The 26387-nt window shown below is 28.8% G+C and overlaps 1 protein-coding gene across 1 annotated transcript in view; it reads right to left on the bottom strand.

Moving 5' to 3' along the window:
- The window catches only part of LOC100204196 (ATPase ASNA1 homolog), a 37913-nt gene extending 18378 nt beyond the window's left edge, over positions 1–19535 (bottom strand). The window contains exon 1 of the mRNA XM_065798997.1: positions 19364–19535. Coding sequence (XP_065655069.1) covers positions 19364–19476 — 113 coding nt within the window. The 5' untranslated portion in view covers positions 19477–19535. The remainder of the gene's footprint in view (positions 1–19363) is intronic.
- Positions 19536–26387: the final 6852 nt, after the last annotated feature.

Raw genomic sequence — 26387 nt, 5'->3', positions numbered from 1 at the left:
ATGTAAAACTAATGTAAAAATGAATAAAAGTACAAAATCTTATGTACTTATTACTTCTAAATTTGAAATTAAAGAGTAAATTTGATTAGAAATATAAAGAGCACATTAAAAAGTACATTTGATGAGAAATATAAAGAGCACATTAAAGAGTACATTAGATGAAAAAATAGCTTTTTTTGTCTAATTTTTGTTATAATGCAGCACTCAGTAATATTAGGAATATTGAGAAGTACAATCAATACCTTTCATAAACATGTTACAGTTTTTCACCGGCTCATCACTTTGCAATAAATACGATTGTAACCTACAATTTATTTTTAAATTATGAACCAAAGAAATGCAAATCTACTACGGAAAATGAAAATGATTTTATACCAACTATATCAGCTGCATCGAGAAATCATCTTCCAGAAAGAATTTTAAAAGATGCAAGGAATCATAAATTTATCAACATTTTTACGGGGTGTACAAAATTAAAGCAACAAGGCTGTGTTTGTGCTGCTTATAAAAAAAGGTTTAAATTGTCATTAGGAAACAACCAGGATTGAAATTTGATTAGGCCGGGCCCAGGTTTGATAAAAAATACATCCTAAAGTTTTTTAAATTCAAAATTCATGTTATATTTTATATATATTCATGTATATTTATATATAAGCATCTTTATGATCAACATGATCATCATCATCATCATCATCATTGTCATCATCATCAAGCTTTAGCCTTCTTCTTTTATGCTGTTTCTGTAACATAATCTCAAGCATCTTCTTTTCTTAAACTAAAGCTTGTTCATATCATATGTAATGCATTCTCTACAAGTTATCTTACTTCTACAATTTTCTTCTGATACTGCTACCACTATACATACTGATACCCAAATCAGTTTAATCTTCTCGAAAAACAATAATAAAAATTCTTAGAATTAAAAATGCTTTTTAATTCTGTCTAAAATTATGCCTACTTTTCTTGTCTTGTTAGTCATGCTATACATCCATCTGATCATCTCTTTCAGCAATTACTACACTATATAAATACTAAAGTTTATATCTTTATTTCTCTATATATTCATATTTTGTATGCATAAATGTACATCTTACCTAACCTCCTGGATCCAAGCAGGTATGTGTGCTTTTATTCCTTCTTATCAGCCAATCATTAAGTCAAGCCTCATTCTACTTTATGTTTTTCGCCTTCTTGTGCAGTTTTTATATTAAACCATAAGAACTTTTTCATATTTTTTACAAGAACATCTCTTTTAAAAACAAATATTATTCTACTATTGCAAGAAGTAAATGTAAAAAGGTTCTGTCTGATGCAAAGCTCCGTTATTCTCAGTTTACTAAATCTTGTATATTATCTCAGATGTTAGGTTCTAGAGACTTTTGGAAAATGTTTAAAAGTTTCATTAACTAAAGCAAGTTTGACATTCCGTCTCTAATCCATTGGTCTAATCTTATTACTTTAAAATAAGGCAAATAATTTCAAAGATCTTTTCCCCTAAATTGACTATTGAATCTAATAGCCATGTTTTTCCTGCTATTCCTGTTAAACGGATTTACTTATTGTTAGGCATCAAAATCATTTTGGCTTCTGATGCTAAAGTTGATTTTTAATTAAACTCTTCTAGTTGTTAACTTCTTGTTGTTAACTAACTTGTTGATAACACAACATCTCCATCATAGTCTTACAAAAGTGTTCTCCAGAACTCTCTTTAATTCTTACTAAACTATTAATAAGAGCTAAATAAGTGGTTTTAGTTTTTAAAAACTCTAGAAAGCACACTGACCTCTCCAACGATCCGATGATTAGTCTTCTCTCTGGTATTAGTTTTTTTTTTTTATATAAAGATAACTAAATTATTTCTTTTTAACCCCAGTATATAAGTTCGTAAAGACCTCCCCTCGTCTTCATTTCCAGAAAGTTTAAGGGTTACTGAAAATGAGTATGATAAGGTTACTGAAAATGAGAGATAATTTGAATTGTATGCATATAGGTCGTGTATCATATAAGTTTTAACAATTTTAAAACACTTTTTTTTGTCTTTTGTCACTTGTCATTTTTTGTCAGTTGATAAAATGATCAGTTTTTGTCAAAACAAATCATTTTATAAACTTTTTATATAATAACATATAATAATAAATTTTAGTAATAACAGTTAATGATTGTAATTATTCAAGACTTTTTGAGCTCTAAATAAGTGCAAGTATATTGCATAGCAGGTACATTTTATGAAAAAAATTTGAAAACCACAATATTAATTCAAAAAAACTATAACAGGTTTGGACAGGAATGGCATGCAATCACACATTGTAACTGACCGTGCTAATAGTTTTTTTTTCTTTACAACTTGACCACAGCTATTTTGATGGTTTAACAATTTAAATGCAATAAAAAAGTGTTATGTTATGAATAACTTTTAATCGTTGATCTTTTTTAAAGTTTTTATTTTACGCGAAGGCTATAAATAAAAACATAAAATTAATTATAATGAATGTGTATATAAATGCATTTTGTGAAAATTTCGAAAAAATGTTTTATATAATTATTTTTTTTGTAGGTATGTATTTTTTATGATAAATTTAAACATTTGAAACTATTTTTCCATGTCTTGAAAATTTTTTAAATGATTATTTTGTAAAAGAATTATTTTTAAGTTACTTTAATTCATGAACAAGCTTAAAACTTTTTATTACTACTTGCTTAGAACCTTTTAAAACATTTAGGAACATTTTAAATGTTCAAGAATATAAAATAACTTTATTTGCTTATATAAGCATGTATTTTGTTGATTAATGGAAAAGTTTTGAAGTATTTTGTAATGTTAATATGATTAACTTTTATAATTAAACTTACAATTTTTTAAATCTTCTAAACAAACAATGTATTTTTTGAAATTTTTTTAAATTTAATTACAATAGGAATAAATGAGTTTAAATCTCTTATAATAATTTTTAAATTTATTTCATGAAATGCTTATAAATAAAGTTACAAATTGCTTGTAATGCTCAAATTAAAATTAAATTGAATTGCTAGTTGTTGTTTTTTTTAAAAAAAAATTTAAAACTTTTTTTTAACTTGACTTACTAATGAGAGCATGAAATTATTAAAAATTACTATTTTAAAAAGACTAGGTTATTTTTTTAAACAATTTTTTTTTTTTTTTGCAACTTTTTTGAAAAAATGTTTATACAATTTAAAAATAAAACACTTTTTAATAAATTTGATAAAATTTGTTTATTTAACAAAGAAAACCATTAGTATTAATTTGTTACTTAATTTAAAAGCATTTTGCATAAATTTAAAAATAACGTTTAATAAACTAAAAACTTTACACTGGATAAAAATAGAATTGTTTTGCTTGTAAGTAATTTTATCATTTTTAGTAGATAAGTATTTTATTGAATAAACGTTTAAAAGTTAAGTTTTAATAACATATATTTTAAACGCAATTAAAAACATAACAAAAAGTTTTGCTTTGAGCTTAAGTTTCTATTTTTTGTTTTAGTGCTTATATATATTATTTATAATTGTTTTTTCTTTATTATTATTTTTTTTCTTCCCTAGTTTAGGTTAAGCTTATCATTTTTATTTTCAGTGTATTTCTGAAATGTTTAAATCATCAAAACATTTAAACAATCGTGAACAAGTTGTCAAAAAAAAATCATTTGCGTGGTCAGCAAAAACACTCGATTGCGCGCCATTCTTGTCCAAGCCTGCCAAAAGTAAATTTTTATTTTATTATTTTGTTACAATACCCATAGAATTTTTCTAAAAAATATAGAACCACAATTTAAAAAATCATATCTATCATATTTTATTGAAATTCAGATCATTAACAACTTTTTTGTTTGAAATAGTATGGTTTTTCAAGTAAAAAATAAATAAATAAAGAATCATATGTAAAGAACATAATTGTTTAAATAAAATGAATAAAAGACCACTATTTAAAAATTAAGTACTTTAAATTTCTTTGAAACTTTTTTTTTTTGTTCCAACATAATTGCTTTTGTTTAAACATCACCTCAAAATTCTCAAAACATTCATTAAATTTTTTTTTTTTTTCCTCTGTATTTTATATATTTTTTTAATTTAAAAAATATTTTTACATAACTAGAAACAGCTACTAATATCCAAACCGTTGATAAATAAAGGTTGGTGCAATGGGTACCAGTTTGGGTTAAAAACTGTTTGAAACTTAGTAAAATTAATTTTGTTATTGAATAATTTTCTTTTCATAACTTTAAAAAATAGACAATGTATAGTTATTATATATTTGATAAAATACTTTCTAAGTAAAAGCATTTTCTAAGGTAAAATGATTGGAAATAATAAGAAAAAAATTCAAAATTGATTTTAAAAAATTTCTTAAAAAACATAAAAAATTTGACTAGGTAGTTTAACCAACACAACTATGTTGCTTAGTAAATTTTATTTAATCAAAATAGATATTAAAGTTCTTTTTATAATTTTTATGTTTTATACATAGCTTGCAGTTATCTGTTTTTTATTGTTTGTTATTCACAAGCAAAACCATTAAAAAAATTTCATGAGATATTCGTAAAATATATATTCTCATGTAGAAAAGCACTAACTATACTTTTCAAAAGTGTGAAACTTAAATAAAAAAGTTTCCTTTATGAAGATAATTATAAAAAAGTAGGTTCATATGACCAGTAGTAACTTACCAGGGTCCTGACCCGGGCTAAAAATGAGACTTTTAATTAACTTAGCCCCGGCCCTGGCAAAATTATAGGATTGAGCAGAGGATAGGAGAAAATTTATATAATTATATTACTTTAAATATTATAAATTTATGCACACAATTACTCTCTCTCTCTCTCTCTCTCTCTCTCTCTCTCTCTCTCTCTCTCTCTCTCTCTCTCTCTCTCTCTCTCTCTCTATATATATATATATATATATATATATATATATATATATATATATATTTATATATATATATATATATATATATATATATATATATATATATATATATATATATATATATATATATATATATATATATATATATATATATATATATACAGTGAACGAAATTTTCTTAGCCGCACACAAATTTTATCAGATTTTTCATTATAGAGACTTAATTAAACGTTTTATTAAGAAATTTCTGTATGTGATTTATTTATACCATTGTTTGTTAATTGATAATTAAAAGATAATTGATATCATTGTTATTATAATTTCTTTATATAAAAAAATTTAGTTATTTGATTTATTTGAGTGCGAAATTTGTATAGACGCAGTTCTGTTTTATTAAATTTGAAATATAATTTTTGGTTTTGGTGTTGAAAAAATCAATTTAAATTGTAAGTAATTTCATAATTGACTTATAAAAATATTTTTCATAAATTTAAAATTCAATGTTTCATATTTTTAGTGAAATGGCACATGGAAAATTTTTAAATGACCATGAAAAAGGTTTAATTAAAGCATATAAGGATTCCGGGTTATCTAATAGAGAAATTGGACAAAAAATTGGACGATCTGAAAAGGTGATTAGAAACTTTTTGAAACTTGGGTCAATATATGGCGTCAATCAAAAAATACGTAAAAACTACAAGATAACGAAAAGGAACGTGGAACAAATTCGACAATTAGCGACAAAACAAAAGTTAACTGCGAGTCAAATCATATCAGAATTAAGTTTGACAATCACTCCTAGACGTGTTCAACAAATATTGTCAAGATCTGATAATATAAAATGGCAAAAACCACTAAAAAAACCATGTTTAAAGCAAATACACAAAGAAGCACGACTTGAATTCGCCAGAAAATATATGGATTTTGGAGAAAAGTGGAAACATGTCGTATTTTCTGACGAAAAGAAGTTTAATCTTGATGGACCAGATGGTTTTAGCTATTACTGGCATGATTTGCGAAAAAACAATGCACCTCGTTTGTCACGCAATTTTGGTGGTGGATCATTAATGACATGGGCAGCATTTTGTATCAATGGAAAGACATCGATATGTTTTATATCAACAAAAATGAAATCCATTAATTATACAGATTTATTAGAAGATGTCTTAATCGATATTTTAAAAAATAACTTGATCAAGTCATTTTCCAACAAGACAATGCACCCATTCATAAATCAAGAGAAACTTTGGCATGGTTTGAATCCAAAAACATCAAAGTGATGAGATGGCCTGCATATAGTCCAGATCTCAATCCAATTGAGAACCTTTGGGGAATCTTATCTCAAAAGGTTTATGAAAATGGATGACAATAAAGCAGCATTAAAAAGCTTCGAGATGAAGTCAATAGGTGTTGGCAAGAAATTCAACCAATGACACTCCAATCGCTCATTAATTCAATGCCAAATAGAATTTTTGAAGTGATTAAGAACCACGGAGGACCCACCAAATATTAAAATTTAAAAAATATATTTTTTTCCTTTTCATTATTTAATTTTTAAAAGTGCGTCTAACGAAAATTCGCATATGAAAAGTGCATTCCTTATTATTTTTTTTTCTTCTATTTTTAATGTGATATATTTTTATTATAAATACTTTACTAATAAAATACTTAATAACTAAGCTATACAATAAAAATCATATTTTCTTTTTTACCTAATAAATTTTCCTTAAAAATTAAAATTTCGAATAAAAATTGTGTGCGGCTAAGTAAATTTCGATCACTGCATATATATATATATATATATATATATATATATATATATATATATATATATATATATATATATATATGTGTGTGTGTATGTGTGTGTATATATATATGAATATATATATATATAAATATATAAAAGCTTCGGAAGGATTGACGGGGCGAACGCCCATGCCTGCCTCCACACCCGTGCAAAACAGTTTACATGGGCAAAATAAAGCTTCTGCAAAATATACTCTTTTAAAAACATCTCAAATGATGTAAATTTGTAAAACTGTTTTTTTACTAATTAAAAAACAAAACTATTTTATTCAGAATATCTTAAAAAAATTATAAAAACAAAATTTTTTGAATATTCTGATGTAAAAATAAAAAATAAAACAAGTTATTTCAAATAGCTATAATTATTCTATATTATTATGTGTTAAAAGATAAAAAATAGATGTATAATCGGATTTTATAGTATAAATTGAGTGTCTGATATAAAATTATCAAGTTAGTCAGGTTATCAAGTTATTTAAGTTTTCAAGTTACTCAAATTTTCCAGTTAAAAAGTAAAACTCAGTAAAGAAAATGGCATCTTCCGGTAACAGAGTTACACAAGAACAATATTTGTTGTAAAGCTATGGTATAAGTTTCGAATTCAGTGTAAAAAAGAATTGCTTTGCGAGCTAAATATTTGCAAGCCAAGTATGGAGCAATACTTAAGGGGTAAACAGAATCTGTTGACCAGTCTGGCACCCTTTCTTCATCTATTAGGCTGGCACAGATGTATTTTTAACACATTGTTTCCAGTTTAGGATGATGAATGCTAAATCTTCTTGACTCAATGCATGGGTTTTGTTTGTGCCTCTGTTTATATGACTAGGCAACTCATTCTATAATCTCCTAATAAGGGTACATCTCTAAAATTCAGTTTTATGGTTCTGAGGCCGGCTGGTAGTCAGGTTTCCCGAACTCTGTGGTAGCTCTGAGAGAGGTTGATTCCATCAACAGCTGAAAAACATCAAAGTATTAACAGTGCTATGTTGCGCATGGATGGTGTCCCTGTTTGTACTTTTGGTGTGCATTGCCGAGGCCATATTTGGAGCCCTTTGTTATGGCTTAGGGTTTAATAATAGTAATGAGGCAATTGCTTGTGCAATTAAACAGTGTTCTGAGTACTATCTATGCTTTGATTCAAGTTCTTCAACAAATTTAAAAACGAAAAAAGTACCAAAAGTATAAAAACACAAAAAACCATCATCATCATTAAGTTCTCAAAACCTATCTTCACTAATATTTGTGGTTTTCAAAGTAACTTATCTTCTGTTGAGTCTTATTTCTTGCAAAGTTCACCAGACCTACTTGCTCTTTGTGAGACTAATTTGAGTTCAGCTGTCTCATTTTGTGATCTTAGTGTTGATGGTTATCTTCCTTTAATTCGTAAAGACTCCAATAGTCACATGCTTGGCCTGAGCATTTACATTGGTAAAAATTCACCCATTTGTCGTGAAACTAGGTTTGAAACCACAGACTAATTTTTCATGCGTTTTTGTTTAGCACCGCTTCACTCTATTGCCTTTCTCTTTGTTCTATATCACTCTCCTTCATCTCAAGACTGTACTCTTTTTGATGTTATTTCTGATCATATTGACCAAGCCCTCTCTTTTTATCCATCAGCTAATATAGTTGTTGCCGGAGACTTTAATGCTCATCACACTAAAAAGCTTGGCTTTAGTGTCAGAGATTCAACTTTTGCCTTTCTCAATCCCTAACTCAAATAGTCAACTTTCCAACTCGCTTTCCAGACAACCCGAACCATTTACCTTCTCTACTCGACTCATGTCTTGTTTCTGATCCTAGTTAATGCTCAGTTTCTCCACAATCACCTTTAGGGGCTTCTGATCACAGTTTGATCTCTCTTAAACTAATATCTCATTCTTTTTCATCACCTGAACCCCCCTATTATCATACCTCTTACAACTACCTTAAAGCTGACTAGGATTCTTTCCGTGATTTTCTTTGTGATGGCCCTTGGGTAGATTTCTTTTGTCTTCCTGTCGACAAATGTGCTTCTTACATAACTTCATGGATTCAGGCTAGCATGGAATCTTTTGTTCCCTCTCGACGATTCCAGGTCAAGCCTCACATTCTTTTGTTCCCTCTCGGCAATTTCAGGTCACCTCCTCCATGGTTTTACTCACATTGTGCTGCTGCGATTGCCAATCGAAACCGTTACTTCCATATCTATCAGCAAAACAATTCTTCAGAATACAGGCGTCTGTTTATTACTGCTAGAAACCATTGTAAAAAGGTTTTGTCTAACGCCAAAGCCCGCTATTCTCAGGTCATGAAATCTCGCATCTCATCTCGAAAATTAGGCTCTCGTGACTTCCGGAGAATCTTTAATAGTATCAATAATAAAGGCAAATCTTTAATTCCACCTCTCTTGTATGGTTCAGATTTTGTAACCTCACCTAAAGACAAAGCTGAATTGTTTGCTAAAAACTTTTCATCAATATCATCTCTTGATTCCACTAGTTGCATTCTACCTGATATTGCCTACAAACAGGTTGATCCATTGCTTGACATTCATATCACTCCAGTTCTTTTATCTAAAGTGATTTCCTGCCTAGACTCTTCTACAGCTTGTGGCCTGGCAACACACCTGTTATTGTCTTGCAGAAGTGTTCTCAAGGGCTGTCGTCTATACTCTCAAAACTATTCAACAAGTGCTTATCAGAGTCTTGTTTTCCAGCCTGCTGGAAAGCAGCATCTGTTATCCTTATCTTCAAATATCCTTGAGAGCAATCTGATTCGTCCAACCACCATCCCAGGCCTTGTTTTAAACCGTTACGCCTAGAGCGATTTACATACGCCTTAAGCGATTTTTACGTACGGGTAGAGCAATTTTGGTTAAGCTACTTTTTATCATTTTTTAACTTTTTAATTATCGGTAAGATATAAGAAGCAATTAATTTTTAAAAAAACCACATTAACTTTTGAATGACGATATGTAAAAATATTTTTTACAAAAGTTTGAAAGTAGTTACGTTAAAAATAATTGTTATAACTTTTTATTGCGATGATATTTCTTATCTTTTTATAACGATTATATTTAACGCTCACCTTTTATCTAAATATTTTACAAAATGAAAAAAGTTCGTCAATCCTTAACTAAATATTTTTTGCAGATGATTTTAATAAAAAATACAGTAAAAAATACAAACCTATATTACAAAAAACATTTATATTCTGTAATCTCTGAAAACAAAAATATGAAGACATTTTTTCAAGATATTAAAAAAATGTGCCAGTATATGAATAATTTATTTTTAATTTACATAAAATTAATTCTTCATTAATTATTACTCTTTGTTTTTTTAATTAGTTAAAAGTATATGGATACCTTTAACTTTAACATATACAGGAGGAGGGGGCCGGTACATTAGAAAAGAAAGTTACTTGTTGTTGCCGACTCCGTTAATTTAAAACTAAGGCATGTTTTAGTTTAATGACAGTCTTTATTCTTTACTAATGACTATGTATTTTTCTATGTAAAATAAGACAAACTCGAATATCAAAACCTAGTATATTTTTATTCTCTCCAAATTGTTTAAAATTCAATAATGAATTGTATTTTGAAGAACCAAAAAATTACTTTGAAAACTTTTAAGTCTTGGGACTTTGCCGATGTTTTTAAAATTGAAACACTCACAGAAAAAAGGAAGATTAATGTCATTAAAATCATATGTAGTTTATGTAAGCTTCATTAACAGAAAATCTTATCCAAAACCAATGGTGCCGTGAGGGCAGCTGCTCTACGGTTTATAAATGGCACCAATTATGTTAAAAAAGTATTTGTAGACATTTGTCAGGAGCAACTCATCAACACGCAATTCAATTAGAAAATGAAGACAAAAATAAAGATGGAGTAGCCAACAGTGTAAGGGTTTATAAATTAGTTAAATTTTTTTGTTTCATTGTCAATCAATTCCATTTTTCAGTTAAAAGCAAAAAAAAAAAATTATATTTTTGGTTTATTAACTTAAATATTTATCCAAGTAGAATAATTAGACTTGAAATAATTGCTAAATCTTGTAAATCGTCACATTAGAATAATAGGGTTCTATCTCCCTTTTGTAATGTTGAAAGAATTTAAAAATTTGTTATACCCTTATAAATTTTTTAAATCTAAAGTAAAAATTTGTTAACTTGGTTAAATTAAATAATCAAAACATCAAATTTGTTTAATTGATTGCTTAGAACACACATTTTTTATTATTTGTTAAGTAATATAAATTGGTTTAAGACAAAATAGCATATCGGTAGATGAGAATTATAAGGTTCTATCTCCCAAGGTGCATAGTGAAAAAGTTCAATTTTTTGTATTTACTTATAATAGTTTTGCGTTTAAAATTATATAATTTTAGTATATTAATCTTATTATTGTTGTTTATATAATATTAAAATTGTATGTTTTTCTTTTTTCATTGTTAATTTCAACTTTGTTTAATAAAGTTGGAACTATCAACCAATTTGTAAACAAGCAAGTTTAAAAATAATACAATTAATAATGTAAAATTAATTATAAAACATAAATAACATTAAAAAATATACATATTTGATCAATATAAACAACGGATAATTGAATAACATAAAATCGCAAGTTAAATTGAAGGGCTTAGTGCTAAAAGTACTTAAGTCACAAAACTAATGTTTTAAGAAAATTTAGTTTGATCAGAGATATAACACTTCAAAACAAGGATTTAAAATGGCTGATCAAAGTAGATTTTCTCAAAACATTTACTTTGTGACTTAAGTACTTTTAGCACTAAACCCTTCAATTCTCTCAAGGGATCGTCCATAAATTATGCAACGCTAAATTTATTTGAAAAACAGTAGTAGGAGTTCTTAAGTTCTTTAACTCGGCGATTTTCACTAAACTTAATACGCTATTTTCATTTTTTTTTAACTTTAGGCGCTGCAAGTGAAAACTTTTGATTATTTTGTCTTGTTTATTAGTGAAATTTAGCATTGCGTAATTTATGGTCGATTCCCAACGTCAAAAAATGGAGATTGAACCCTATTATTCAAAAGTCACGAAATATAAAATGTAATAACGTTTTATAATTGACTAAAGTTGCATTAAATATGACGATCACTTTAACGCAGTAATGCATGTTCTGGATAATACTATAATTTTGGGAATTAATAAATAACTTAATTTATAGTATATTTTTTCAATAACAATTTTTAAAGCTAAAAATTTTTCAATAATATTATCTTATAAATTCTCATCTCATAGGTTCGATCACTTTATAAAATATATTTTGTTATTGTTAAAAAAAATTATTTTCACAAAACTATTAATAACATGTTATAATGGGTGACAGGAATAATGTCGCAAAATTTGATTGTCGCAAATTTGATTGTCGAAAATGTGAAAAAGGGATAGTGTCGCAAATTGTCGCTTGATTGGTTGTCGAATAACAGAATAAGGAATAATGTCGCAAATGAATTTAATGAATAGTGTTGAAAATATAAGAAGGAATAATGTTGCAAAGGAGTTTAATGAATAGTGTCGAAAACAAAAAAAAACGGAATAGTGTCGCAAATGAATCTATGGGTCCGTTTTTACTATTTGCGACATTATTCCTTTTATTATTTGCGACACTATTCTTTATTTTTTTTGCTATATTAGGCCTTTCTAATATATTCGAAACTATTCCAAAATTCATTTTTCGACATTGTTCCCGTCACCCGTTATAATTAAAAACGTTATAATAAACAAATATCAGCCATAATAAACATTGTTCTCAAAAAAATAAATTATTTGTTAATAATCAATACAATAAAAATGTTGTCTTTTTATTATTATTAATAAAAAGGAAACATTATTATCATTCTTTTTTTTCTTTTGTTGCTTAGTAACGCGTTATTAAGTGATGAAAGATTGATTTGTAGCCTTTGTTTATTACAGTAATTTTGTCGCAAAAATTTATTTTCCGTTGTGGTGGCGCTGTTTTTATTTTCTATTTCTATAACAATTTCAAATAATATTTAACAATGTTTTTTTAAAAACACATCTATTCAACACTTCCCGTTTTGCCATATTTCTTATTAATGGTGAAAAATGGTTTTTAGTAAAAATCAAAACAGCGATTTGTCTGCGATGAAAACGATTATCGTCGTGAAACTTTTTTCGTCTCGTGATCATCGCCTTTACAAGCAGAAAAAATAAAATAAACAAATGCTACTATTTGTTTAGGTTGTTGTCAAAAATTTGTCAACAAGTCTTCTGCACTGAGAGAAATACACATGCAAAATTCCTACCATAACCTTATAAAAATTGCCTATGAATTGGCGTGCCACTCAACAATGCCTCATGCACATTTTTCTGTTTTGGTAAGTCCTAAATTAGTTGCAATTTGCGTTGAAATACTTTGTTTTAAGTTTTACTTGTTTTATGTTGTTACTTGTAATTCATTACTTTTCTACTATGATTTTTTTTATATATATATGGAAGTTGTTCCCTCAATGGTACCGTTCTTTTAACATTCTCTCAAAGTCGCGGTAGTGGAGTCTGATTGGTTGATTTAAAATATAATATATAATATATATAAAATAACAATTTATGGAATGGGCACACATGCAGAGAAATGATTAAATGTTGTGCTGACTCTGTGCGGGAAAAATGCTTTGAAAACCTCCAAAAGTGCAATTTTTTTTCCATTCTTAGTGATGGAAGTCAAACAAGAAAAACTGGAAAAGAAAAGGAACTAGTTTTAGTTCGAACTGATAACTATGGCGTATTGATTTACATGGTAACAGAGTTGTTGGATATGTCACTTTTTGGTGGTAGCAACTCCAACTCCGTGACCATTGGTATAAACAGTATTTTTGAATCAGATAAATCATTATTTAAATTAAGTACCGAAGATTATACCAACAAAGTTGTATGTGCAACAGCAGATGGGGCAGTATTCCCAGTTTCAGCAAAACCGTCCATGGTTGATTAAAATTCATTGCATTAATCATAGAATTGAATTGGCTGTAAAAGATGCATTTAAAGAAATTCCTGATTTTATAAAAATTGATGACTTTTATATTGCAAATTACTATCTATTAAGAAATTCAGGTAAATTAAAAGCTGAAGTTGAAGCAGCTTCAAAATGCCTCGGTTTAACGCATTACAACTTACCACAAATTACCGGAACAAGGTTTGTTGGACACAGGAGGAAAAAAGTTTTGAATCTGTTAGAAACATGGCCAGCTTTTATTATGGCTTATCAAAATTATTGAACAGACCAATTCCAAAACTGTAGCGAAAGTGAAAGGCCTATTGAAATCATTTAAGTGCCATTCTTTCCTCTACAAAGTTGGTTTGTATCTAGACAGCTTGGAAATAGTTATTCCTGTGTCTAAAATATTCGAAACTAATGAGCTATTGGCTCATGAAATTCCTACTACTATAACTCGAACCCTATTGGAGATAGAAGACAAAATTAAATGTATTGGGCAAGATGACGAATTTATTGACAGCTTTATAAATCGCTACTTTGTCGAATTAAAAAAACCATTTTTTCAAAACTATATTCGATATTATCATGCAGGTTTCAGGACTATTTAAGAGAATTTATATTGTATAGAAGCATGAAAGTTATTGACCCAATATATTGGATAATTGAAGACCCAGAATCAGGAGTGCAGGAAATCAACCATATTTACATTTTGAATCACCTTTAAAAAACGCGGGTTTTCAAAAAGATGTTGCATTAAGTGAATAAAAAAAACTAAAACGGCTTGTTAAAACTGAGTTTGATTGTCATCCAGTGCGCAGTTTGCGGAAAATTATTTTTAAAAAATACTTTATGGAATATCAAAACCTGTTGCCTTATGTCATTAATTATGTGTATATTGGGGTCCAATTCAGAAGTTGAAAGAACATTTAGTACTGTCACCAATATCTTATCGGATAAACGCCTCTCTTTGAGTCACAAAACACTTACTGATTGTGTTGTAATTCTTGGAAACCATAGCCTTTGGTCAGAAGAAGACTTTGATAATATAATTGAGCGTTCTCTCGCCAAGTACACGCAAAAACGCCGAAAATGTGTCACTGCTATTGCAGAAAAAAAAGTAGCTCAAAAAAACTTAGCAGATTTCGATCAACTAATCGAAATAAGTGATACGAAGGACATTGATAGTGACGATGATCTTTTAACAGATAGTCTTTGCGAACTAATTATGTAATAAAAAAAAATTATATATTCAAGTTTATATAGATAAATGACGTCATTAAGCTTGATTTTGACTTTTTTAACAGTATATTTTATTTAAGTAGGTACGCAAATAAAAACAAATATTGTTCAATAAATAAATTGAATGTTTCTTAACAAAGATTACCTCATATTTATCTCCTTCTTTTTATTTTATTACTCTAAAATAAATTGCTTGCTGACGAATAAAAAGAGTTTTGTAATAAAATTAAAATACTTTTAAGTTTGTTTATAAGTTAAGAAACTTAATTTTTTATGAACAATTTTTAACAAATGCTTATTATAAACAGATATGATACGATTTATTAATTATACTTATATTGTTTTAATTGAGTATTTTTTAAAGTTTGCACGATTGCATAGAAATATTTAAAAAGTTTTTTGTTTTGAGAATTATTAACAAAAGAGTTTGCATAGTTAAGACTTTTTTATGTAATTTAATTATTTTTTTTGTTTAATAAAATTCAAAAAAAAAAAAAAAAAATTAGTTGTTAAAAACGATTATTTTCTATAGCTGTGTTTTTTTGTGATTTGTTTAAATGTATAAAAAATTTATAAGATAACGTAAAACATTTATTCATTAAATTCCTGGCGAACGCGATCTTAATAAGTGCAAAAATATGCTCAAAACAGGCATTAAACTTTTTTATATTTTTTTATAACGCAAGTGAAAACGCTGAGCAACATAAATATACTTAATATATGTAATATCTTAAAAACCTAACTTATTCTTTGCTAGTCAAAACAAAATCGCAATTAACAAGGGTTTTCCTTTATCAATATTTTAATATTTTTTGTTTACTCCAGAAGTTTTAAAAAATAGAAAATAATTGTTTTTTTTATTAACTAATGCAATTACAATTTTTAGAAATAATGAATATATATATATATATATATATATATATATATATATATATATATATATATATATATATATATATATATACATATAAATATATATATATATATATATATATATATATATATATATATATATATATATATATATATATATATATATATATTATATATTTTACTTCGTAATATTGAACTAAAATTGATATTAAAATAACAATTGAAAACACAACAAACTTTTCATAATATATTCACATTTACAACATTTATACATTGTTTTAGTTAATTTAGTTAATTGCTAAATTAAACCAGTTCGCGGTCATTTATTTATTGCGGTAGTTAAAACACTTAATGTCTATAAAAAAAATAAAGATAAGTCTATGACATCAAATATCGCGTTAAGCTAATGCGTTAAGCACTTTTTTATTTAAAACAAGGCTATGGATTTTGATCTTCTCGTTCTACAGCTGATTTGCCAACAGTAATAACTGATAGGCTTTATCGTGCATTAGATAAAGGTGGAGAGGTTAAGGCAATCGCTCTTGGCATTTCAAAAGCTTTTGATAAAGTTTGGCGTGCTGGTCTTCTCCATAAGCTTTCTTCTTATGGTGTATCTGGCAACATCTTTAAGAATAGTGAATCCTTCTTTTTCAATCGTAGCATAAAAGTTGTCCTTGTATCTTCTTCTTATTCTATAACTTCAGAACTTCCTCAAGGTTCTATCCTTGGCCCTCACTTCTTGATCAGGATTTCACTTCTGCTACAGCATGGGGCTCACAGTGGCTGGTGAACTTCAATACAGATTAAACTCAATTTTTTCAGCCAATCGTTATCGCAATAATTTCGATCTTCCTATATTTATGAACAGTAATGTACTCGATAAGTCATCTAGCTTTAACCTTCTAGGATTAACTCTTACTTCCGATCTTTCTTGGAAACCATATATCAAATCAGTTGCAAAATTAGCATCTGCTAAGGTTGCATCTCTTTATCGAGATCAACGCTTTCTTACTTTCGGTTCTATTCTCTATCTCTATAAATCTCAAATCCAGCCTTGTATGGAATACTGTTGCCATATCTGGGGCAGATCTTCTAATGATGCCCTTTTTCTTTTAGACAAGTTGCAAAAACGCATTGTAAACATAGTTGGACCTGCTTTTGCAGCCAATCTCCAACCATTATCATATCAATGTAATGTTGCTTCTCTTTCTCTTTTCTACAAATACTCTAATGGGCATTGCTCTAAAGAGCTAGCGTCTCTTGTGCCATCTACAAAAATTCATTCTCGTGTTACTTGTCATTTAATCAAGTCTCATCCTTTTTCTGTGACTGTTTCTAAGTGCTCCAAAAACGCTTATTTGTCTAGTTTTTTTTCTCGAACATCAGTTCTTTGGAATTCGCTTCCTTCATCTTGCTTTCCTGATTCATATAATTTGCAATCCTTTAAGTTGTCCGTCAATCGTTATCTTGCTCTACAATTTTCATCTTTTCTCTTTCAGTAACTTCTAACTTTAATTAGTGGCTGCTTGCAGCCTTATTGGAAGCAAAGATGCTTATTAAAGTGAGATTATTTGCTGTCTTACACAAAGATTTTCATTAAACTAAAAAAAATTTTAAATTTTAATTACTTTAAATCTCTGGATGGAAGTCAATACTTTCTGACTTTTATTTTAATGTTAATTTTAGTGTGATGTACTTTATGGATAAGTACATCACACTAAATTAACCTATAAAGTAAACTAAAACAATCATAATATACTTTATATATATAAATATAAATATACTTATACTAAACACATAGCAGTGTGTTTATTTATATCTTAGATGTTGATATAAAAAGCTTTTGACTAAAAGTTATTTACAAGAAATTTTGAATAGAATATGAAAAATGCAATACAATTTTTTTTTTTTTTTCAATACTATTTATAGCAATATAATATTTTCAAGAAATACGCAAGTTTTTTTAGGAATTCGTTTTAAAGAGTTCTTTAAAGATTTCTTGTTCAAAGAGTTCTTTAAAGATTTCTTGTTCAAAGAGTTCTTTAAAGATTTCTTGTTCAAAGAGTTCTTTAAAGAGTTGTTTAAAGAGTTCTTTAAAGAGTTCTTTGAAGAGTTCTTGTTCAAATAACCTAAATTTTATCTTTGCAAATTTTTAACATTTTTGTATAATAACTATTTAAATTGAATGGAAACTGCACATCTGTAATATTTGATTCTTTAAAAAGGGAAATCAAGAAACAAATTAAATAACATTAAACATAATAAAAGCTTCCCTAAAAATCAAACATAGATCTAGCAGTAGCAATAATAACAGATTTAGAAGCAAAAAGAAAAAAAACTCATTAAAAAAGTCATTATCAGTTTTAAAATCAATATTGTTAAATATTTTTAAACTTTGTAAAGGCATCATATTTTGCTTTGTAAAAATAGTTTAAAAAGTAGAAAAACTATATTGCATACATTAAAGGAGTGAACTAAAAACTAAAATCAGTTATTAGTTCACTCATTCTGTTCAAAATTTGATTTTTTCAACAACAAAAAAACCCAGAAATTTAAGTATATACTTAGAATTACACTTACTATGGAAACATAATTTGTCTTATCAAATTTAATTTTTTTCTCTCACTTTACTTTATTGCAAAATAATTTAATAAAAAAATTGAATAAAAAACATTACTTTAAAAACTTGTTGAACAAAAAAATTAATTACACATAAATTTTTATTATTATGCTAGGTCAAGAAGCAATAAAACTTGAGAGAACTTGGATTAAATTAATAACAAGTTCAGTATTTTTTTTTTAATTGTATTTTTTTGATTTGATCTTACTCGTTTGGTTTATAGATTGCACATGTTTTTGGGAAAATATGAAATTTAATGTTTTCATCAACTTTAACTTATATAGTTTTTTATAACTATTAAAATGGTTTAAATATTCTAATATTTGCAATTAAACTTATACCATAAATTTATAACTACCATCTTAAGTATTTACCATCTTAAAACAATGAGTAAAAGTAATATGACCTTCGGAGTCAGGAAAAATGAGGTGGGCAATTTCTTGCTGAGCTTAAACTGTTAGAGATCGGCATCAGGTCTATCAGGTTTGTGGAGAAAAATTTGACAGGTTTTACCATAAAACATAGAAAGAAGGTCGGCAGTTTTTACTGACCTTAAACAATTTTAGGACGACAGTTAAGCCTAATTGCCTTAATTTAGGGCTAATGGTAATTGTAATAAATACATTTTAATTGTAATAAATACATTTTAAATTTCATTTAAAATTTTAGCTTTAAATTATAATTTAAGTTGTAAATTACAGCATTAGCTTAAACTGTTTTAAATTCCTGTGTAATTAGAATATAATGAAATGATATGTAAAAATGAGAGATAAGATGTTAAAAAAATAACAATTACAAAATAAAGTGCAAAAGATACAATTTTGTACTAATGCAACCTCCTTCTCAGTCTTCGCAGTTAGGTGTTAAGAGAAAGAGTTTCAAAAAAAAAATTAATTTTTTATGATTAGATTTTTTGGTCTTAACTTGAACCCTATATATATTATATTTCAGAAAAAATATATAAATATCAAAATACCTGCAAGTAGTTTTTCCAACTCCGCCTTTACCTCCAACAAAAATCCATTTTAAAGAAGGTTGATCTAGTAAATGTTGAACTGTGGGAGACAACTCCTCATCAGCTGTTGCCATGTTACTGTGTTTTTATTTTAATTTTATAATGAAAGCAAAGTTTCAAATTGAGTTATGAGTGTTAGAACAAAAGAATAAAAAGAAATTAAAACATTTTTGTAATAATTCAAAATATTTTTCATGATAACTTTAGATTAAATATTGTAAATTATTAAAAATAAAACTAATGTAATAGAAAATTTTTTTAAATCAAATATTTCTAAGACTTAAGACCACTTCCAGATGGTTACACACAAAAGGTGGTTACACAACTTTCACATGATTACACTACTTCCACACACAAAAAAAGTATTAAAAAATACAAAAAAAAAATTTCATTATTACTGACTTCAAAAACAAAGATTAAAACATAGTAGTCCTGGAGCTTAAAATATAATTTACTTATAATCTTTATAGAAAAATTAACTTTAGAAATTTTAAAACAAAAACCCTTTGTTGATATATTACACTAACTATACATATATCAACAAAGATTATCACATAATTATTTAGTCAATAGATATTCCGTAAATTTAAATGCACATGAAAAATAAAAACAAAAATAAATAAAGAAAACAATAGATAAAAAAAAACAAAAAAAACAAATTAGTTTAACTAAGTTGTTTTGTTTAAAAATTTGATTAACCTAAATTAGTTCTTATCAGTTATTTTTATGCCTTTTTTTTACTCTTCTCTTTTGTACAAAAGAATAAAAAGAAATTAAAACATTTTTGTAACAATTCAAAAAATATTTTATGATAATAATGGATTAAAAATTGTAAACTATTAAAAAAAAAACTGTTGTAACAAAAACACAAAAGCATATACAACAAAACATGACTACCTAAGTGTCTTAGCAAATATGTGTGTGCATGCGTGCGTGCATGTGTGTGTGTGTGTGTTTATATATATATATATATATATATATATATATATATATATATATATATATATATATATATATATATATATATATATATATATATATATATATATGTATATAAATTAGTAAAAAACGCTTATCTAACTTTTATCTTCGACTTGAAGTTTCACCATTGCTGGATCATCAGGAAGAGTTACTAAATCTCAAAAAAAATTCAATTTATAGAAAAAAAAATTTTACAGGAAGTTATAAATTATTATAAAAAATTTTTAATTAATATATTTTTTTGTTAACGGGAAGTTACAGAAAGTAATTATGAAATAATTTTCTTTGGAATGGGGATAGTTAAATTTGGTCAAAAAAATTCGCAATCAAATGAAAGGTATATTCATTTTTTCTTATATTTTTTTAAATTAAAAATTTTTTTTTTCTATTTAACCTATTTTTTTTCTTTTTTTTTTTACAGTCATGTATAAAAAAAAAGAAAAAAAATACCTTTTTAAGATCAATAAAGAGATTCAAACACTCAACAAAAGATATTTTTGTATAAATAAATGTGGACTTTGCCAAAGTTGCAAATTGAATAAATAACTTAATATAATTGTATATTACCATTCATTTTATTCCTTTCGATAACCATTTGTTTATTTTTTTAACTAGACAAAGGTGTCAGCTTTTTTTTTTTTTTTTGTTTTATTTATTGACTGATTTATGCAAGATTACTTAATTCTACTAAAAATTGTTTTAGACAGACACTACGCTATACATTGCGACACATTTTAAAAGAGAAATTTATTATTTTTTTTAAAACTATGAGACAGTAAAGAAAAGCTCTAAATTGTAACATATGGAATACAGCATACATCTAAATTGTAACATATCAAAAATTTCAAAAGAACTGAAAACTTAGAAAATTTTTAAATTTAAATTTTTTTAAATTCATTCTGTTGTTTCTATTTGCGACACTATTCTTTTTTTTTGTTTTCATTTGCGGCTTTATTTCTTTTTCTATTTTAATACTATTTTCTATATGACTATATTTTATACAATTATAACCAAAAACAGAAAATTTTGTCATTTTTATTACTGCGCCGCATTGTTCCTGCCATCAATCATTGCTAATTGGATTAATTGGATTATAATATAAAATACTATATAAAGGGCAGTTTTATTCAGTTAGCATCAGAATGTGGAAGAGTAAACAGTTCACAGGACTTACTCCTAAACAAGCTATTGAAGAATTTGCAAGAAGATCTAGTATAAATCCATTAACAGTTGAACCTTTTGTAATTAAAGATACAGTTGAGTTACAAACTGTAACCTATTGTCCATTGCACATTATTTTCAACGTTGAGGATGACATCCAACTTACAGACGGTAAAGAATTGTGGGTTAACGATTTTGGAAGAATCAAATTTGCTGCCTATCATCACGGGTGTAACAAACCACAATATCATGGACATTACCTTGTCCACACAATGTGTAAGCCCGATGGAAAACTCGTGTGGGATTATAGAAGATTTTTCAGACGATACTTCAGCATTCACGGAAACCCAGAATGTAGAATATGTATTACGAACGATCCTTTGTACATTTGGAGGATTGTTCCTAGAATATTAGGAACAATCCTCCAAATGTACAGACTGTGGTTGTAACGTCTCCATTGTGTCAATCAAAAACAAGGAACATTACGATGCGACGAAAGTCTACATACTTGACAGACTCGAAACATCAGAAGAATCAGTACCAGCTTGCCTTAAACACAAGTCCAGATCATTCGCCTGCTGGGACTGTGAGCGATACTTCTTCAGTTGTACCGAAGCGGAAATTAAAACGCAGGAGGATTTTGGAGAGTCCTCCTCCACTAGCGATTTAATGGCCGGAGATAGACAATCATCCCAATTTGAACGAAGAGACTCTTTGTCATCAAGCGTTTGTGAAGAAATGGCAAGAGGAGAGCCAAGCCCTAAACGACCTAGATCAAAACGCAAGATGTAATATTGCAGGTGCCTGTGCCGAAATTGCACCGAAATGCGATGTTGAAGTAAATAACGATAATGTGGATGGTATAATTGATGTAGTGAAACAGTATGCACCAAATGAAGTAAGAGCTGCTATTTCTAATCTAAAGGTTATACATAAAAAATATATGAAAATGAGAGATGGTATATTTGAAAGTGTAAATAAAATGTTTAAAAATAGTAAATGTTCATGTAGACTTTGTGTTGTACACAAAATAAATTCTTTTTTTCTAGAATAATACTGAGATTATAGAAGGTGATGTTGTATTATCTAATTCTGCCCCAACCCAAAGTTGGTCTAAACGTGAATCAAATAAGGAAAAGTTGCACAACTTGATAGTAGATAAGCGACTCTACAATAATGGTAGATACGTAAGGGAATTGCAAAATAATGCGCAACTTCGAAATCTAGAACGAAAATGCAATGCAACACAATTGAAGTCTATTAAGAATATTGCTTTTCAGCAAGCCTATGCATTAAAAACAAATTTTAGTTATACCGAGTTGTGCAATAGTTACTTATTTAAGGAAGATTTTCAAGTGTGTAAATGTTATCGTTTGAGTCAATGTATATACAATCTTCACACTATCGATGTCGATTTATTAAAGGGGTATGCTACAGCGATTCAAGTGTTTAGAAGTATAGCTGAGGAAAACGGTTATTCATTAAAAGAGCTTCTTTATAATATAGTAGATATTATGAATGGCACAGCAGAAAAAAAGTCTACAATTATATTCATAGGAAAAAGTAACAGTGGCAAAACAACAATAGCTGAAGCATTACTATCGGTGTACGATGAAGACGACATTGGCTCTTTTCAGCCACCAAACACAAATTCTTATTCTACATTTTGGCTTCAAGATTTGATCAATAAAGATATCTATCGATGCGAAGAAATGCACCTTGAACGACCGGAAATTGTGCAAATTATAAAACAGATGATGGAGGGTAATCTTTGCCTTAAATCGGATGTTAAAGATGATTTTTTTTTTTTTTTTTTTTTTTTTAAACATCTTCGCTTCCAACAAGGCTACAAGCAGCCACTAATTAAAGTTGGAAGTTACTGTAAGAGAAAAGATGAAGATTGTAGAGCAAGATAACGATTGACGGACGATTTAAAAGATTGCAAATTATATGAGTCAGGAAAGCAAGATGAAGGAAGCGAATTCCAAAGAGCTGATGTTCGAGGAAAAAAACTAGACGAATAAGCGTTTTTGGAGCACTTAGAAACAGTCACAGAAAAAGGATGACACTTAATTGAATGACGAGTAACACGAGAATGAATTTTAGTAGATGGCACAAGAGACGTTAGCTCTTTCGAGCAGTGCCCATTATAGTATTTGTAGAAAAGAGAAAGAGAAGCAACATTACGACGATGTGATAATGGTTGAAGGTTGGCTGCAAGAGCAGGTCCAACTATGTTTACAATGCGTTTTTGCACCTTGTCTAAAAGAGAAAGGGCATCATTAGAAGATCCGCCCCAGATATGGCAACAGTATTCCATACAAGGCTGATACGAGCCCCATGCTGTAGCAGAAGTGAGATCCTTTTCAAGCTCAAATGCCCCCTCCAGGCAATCAGAGGGTGTTGGTTTCTTATCACGACAAGAATAAATGGTAGTATCATCAGCAAACAATGCCACCTTAGATGTGAGAATATCTGGAAGATCGTTAATGTAAATTAAAAAGAGTATAGGGCCAAGGATAGAACCTTGAGGAACCCCTGAAGTTACAGAATAAGAAGAAGAGTGTTGTCCATCGAGGACAACTTTTATGCTACGATTGGAAAGGAAGGATTCAATGATCTTAAAGATGTTGCCGGATACACCATAAGAAGAAAGCTTATGGAGAAGACCAGCATGCCAAACTTTATCAAACGCTTTTGAAATGTCAAGAGCGATGGCCTTAACCTCTCCACCTTCATCTAATGCACGATAAAACCTGTCAGTTATTACTGTTAGCAAATCAGCTGTAGAACGAGAAGATCGAAATCCATATTGATGGTCAGAAAATAAGTTATTAGATTCAAGATGAGAAATTAAGTGTTTGTTAATTAAAGATTCAAAAACCTTGCTTATGATAGGAAGAAGACTTATAGGACGGTAGTTAGACGAATCAGATCGCTCCCCAGAATTTTTGAAGATAGGGATAACAGATGCGGCTTTCCAGCAGGCTGGAAAACAAGACTCTGATAAGCACTTGTTGAATAGTTTTGAGAGTATAGACGACAGCTCTGGAGAACACTTCTGCAAGACAATAACAGGTATGTTGTCTGGGCCACAAGCTGTAGAAGAGTCTAGACAGGAAATCACTTTAGATACAGATGCTGGAGTGATATGAATGTCAAGCAATGGATCAACCTGTTTGTTGGCAATATCAGGTAGAACGCAATTAGTGGAATCAAGAGATGATATTGATGAAAAGTTTTTAGCAAACAGTTCGGCTTTGTCTTTAGGTGAGGTGACAAAGTCTGAACCATACAAGAGAGGTGGAATTATAGATTTGCCCTTATTATTGATATTATTAAAGATTCTCCAGAAGTCACGAGAGCCTAATTTTTGAGATGAGATACGAGATTTCATGACCTGAGAATAGCGGGTTTTGGCGTTAGACAAAACCTTTTTACAGTTGTTTCTAGCAGTAATAAACAGACGTCTGTTTTCTGGAGAATTGTTTTGCTGATAAATATGGAAGTAACGGTTTCGATTGGCAATCGCAGCAGCACAGTGTGAGGAAAACCATGGAGGAGAGTGAGGCTTGACCTGGAATCGTCGAGAGGGAATAAAAGATTCCATGCCAGCCTGAATCCACGAAGTTATATAAGAAGCACATTTGTCGACAGGAAGTTGAAAGATTTTTACCCAAGGGCCATCACGAAGAAAATCACGGAAAGAATCCCAGTCAGCTTTACTGTAGTTGTAAGAGGTTCGATAGTAGGGGTATTCAGGTGATGAAGAAGAATGAGATATTAGTTTTAAAGAGATCAAACTGTGATCAGAAGCACCTAAGGGGGAATGTGGAGAAACTGAGCACTGACTAGGATCAGAAACAAGACATAAGTCGAGTAGAGAAGGTAAATGATTAGGGTTGTTAGGAAAGCGAGTTGGAAAGTTGACTATTTGAGTTAGGGATTGAGAAAGACAAAAGTTGTGGGCTTTAATGCCTGCAGAGTCACTGACACTAGAGCCAAGCCATTCAGAGTGGTGAGCATTAAAGTCACCGACAACAACTATATTAGCTGATGGATAAAGAGAGAGGGCTTGGTCAATATGATCAGAAATAACATCAAAAAGAGTACAGTCTTGAGATGAAGGAAATCGATATAGAACAAAGAGAAAGGCAATAGAGTGAAGTGGTGCTAAACGAAAGCACATGAAAGAATAGTCTGTGGATTCAAACCTAGTTTCACGACAAACAGGTGAATTCTTACGAATGTAAATGCCCAGGCCAAGCATGTGACTATTGGAGTCTTTACGAATCAGAGGAAGATAACCATCAACACTAAGATCACAAGATGAGACAGCCGAACTCAAATTAGTCTCACAAAGTGCAAGTAGGTCTGGTGAACTTTGCAAGAGATAAGACTCAACAGAAGAAAAGTTACTTCGAAGACCACGAATATTAGTGAATGATAGGTTTAGAGAACTTGGTGATGATGATGGTTTTTTGTGTTTTATAGTTTTTGGTACTTTATTCATTTTTAAATTAGATTGAAGAACTTGACTCAAAGCATAGATAGTACTCAGAACACTGTTTAATAGCCCAAGCAATTGCCTCATTACTACTAATAAACCCTAAGCCGTAACAAAGGGCTCCAAATGTGGCCTCCGCAATGCACACCAAAAGTACAAACAGGGACACCATCCATGCGCAACATGGCACTGTTAATACTTTGATATTTTTCAGCTGTTGATGGAATCAGCCTCTCTGAGAGCTACCACAGAGTTCGGGAAACCTGACTACCAGCCGGCCTCAGAACCATAAAACTGAGTTTTAGAGCTGTACCCTCATAAGGAGATAATAGAATG

Source organism: Hydra vulgaris, chromosome 06 (assembly GCF_038396675.1).
Source record: "Hydra vulgaris chromosome 06, alternate assembly HydraT2T_AEP".
Lineage (NCBI taxonomy): Eukaryota > Metazoa > Cnidaria > Hydrozoa > Anthoathecata > Hydridae > Hydra > Hydra vulgaris.
The sequence above is the reverse complement of the archived record's forward strand: the minus strand, read 5'-3'. Positions and strand labels throughout refer to the sequence as shown.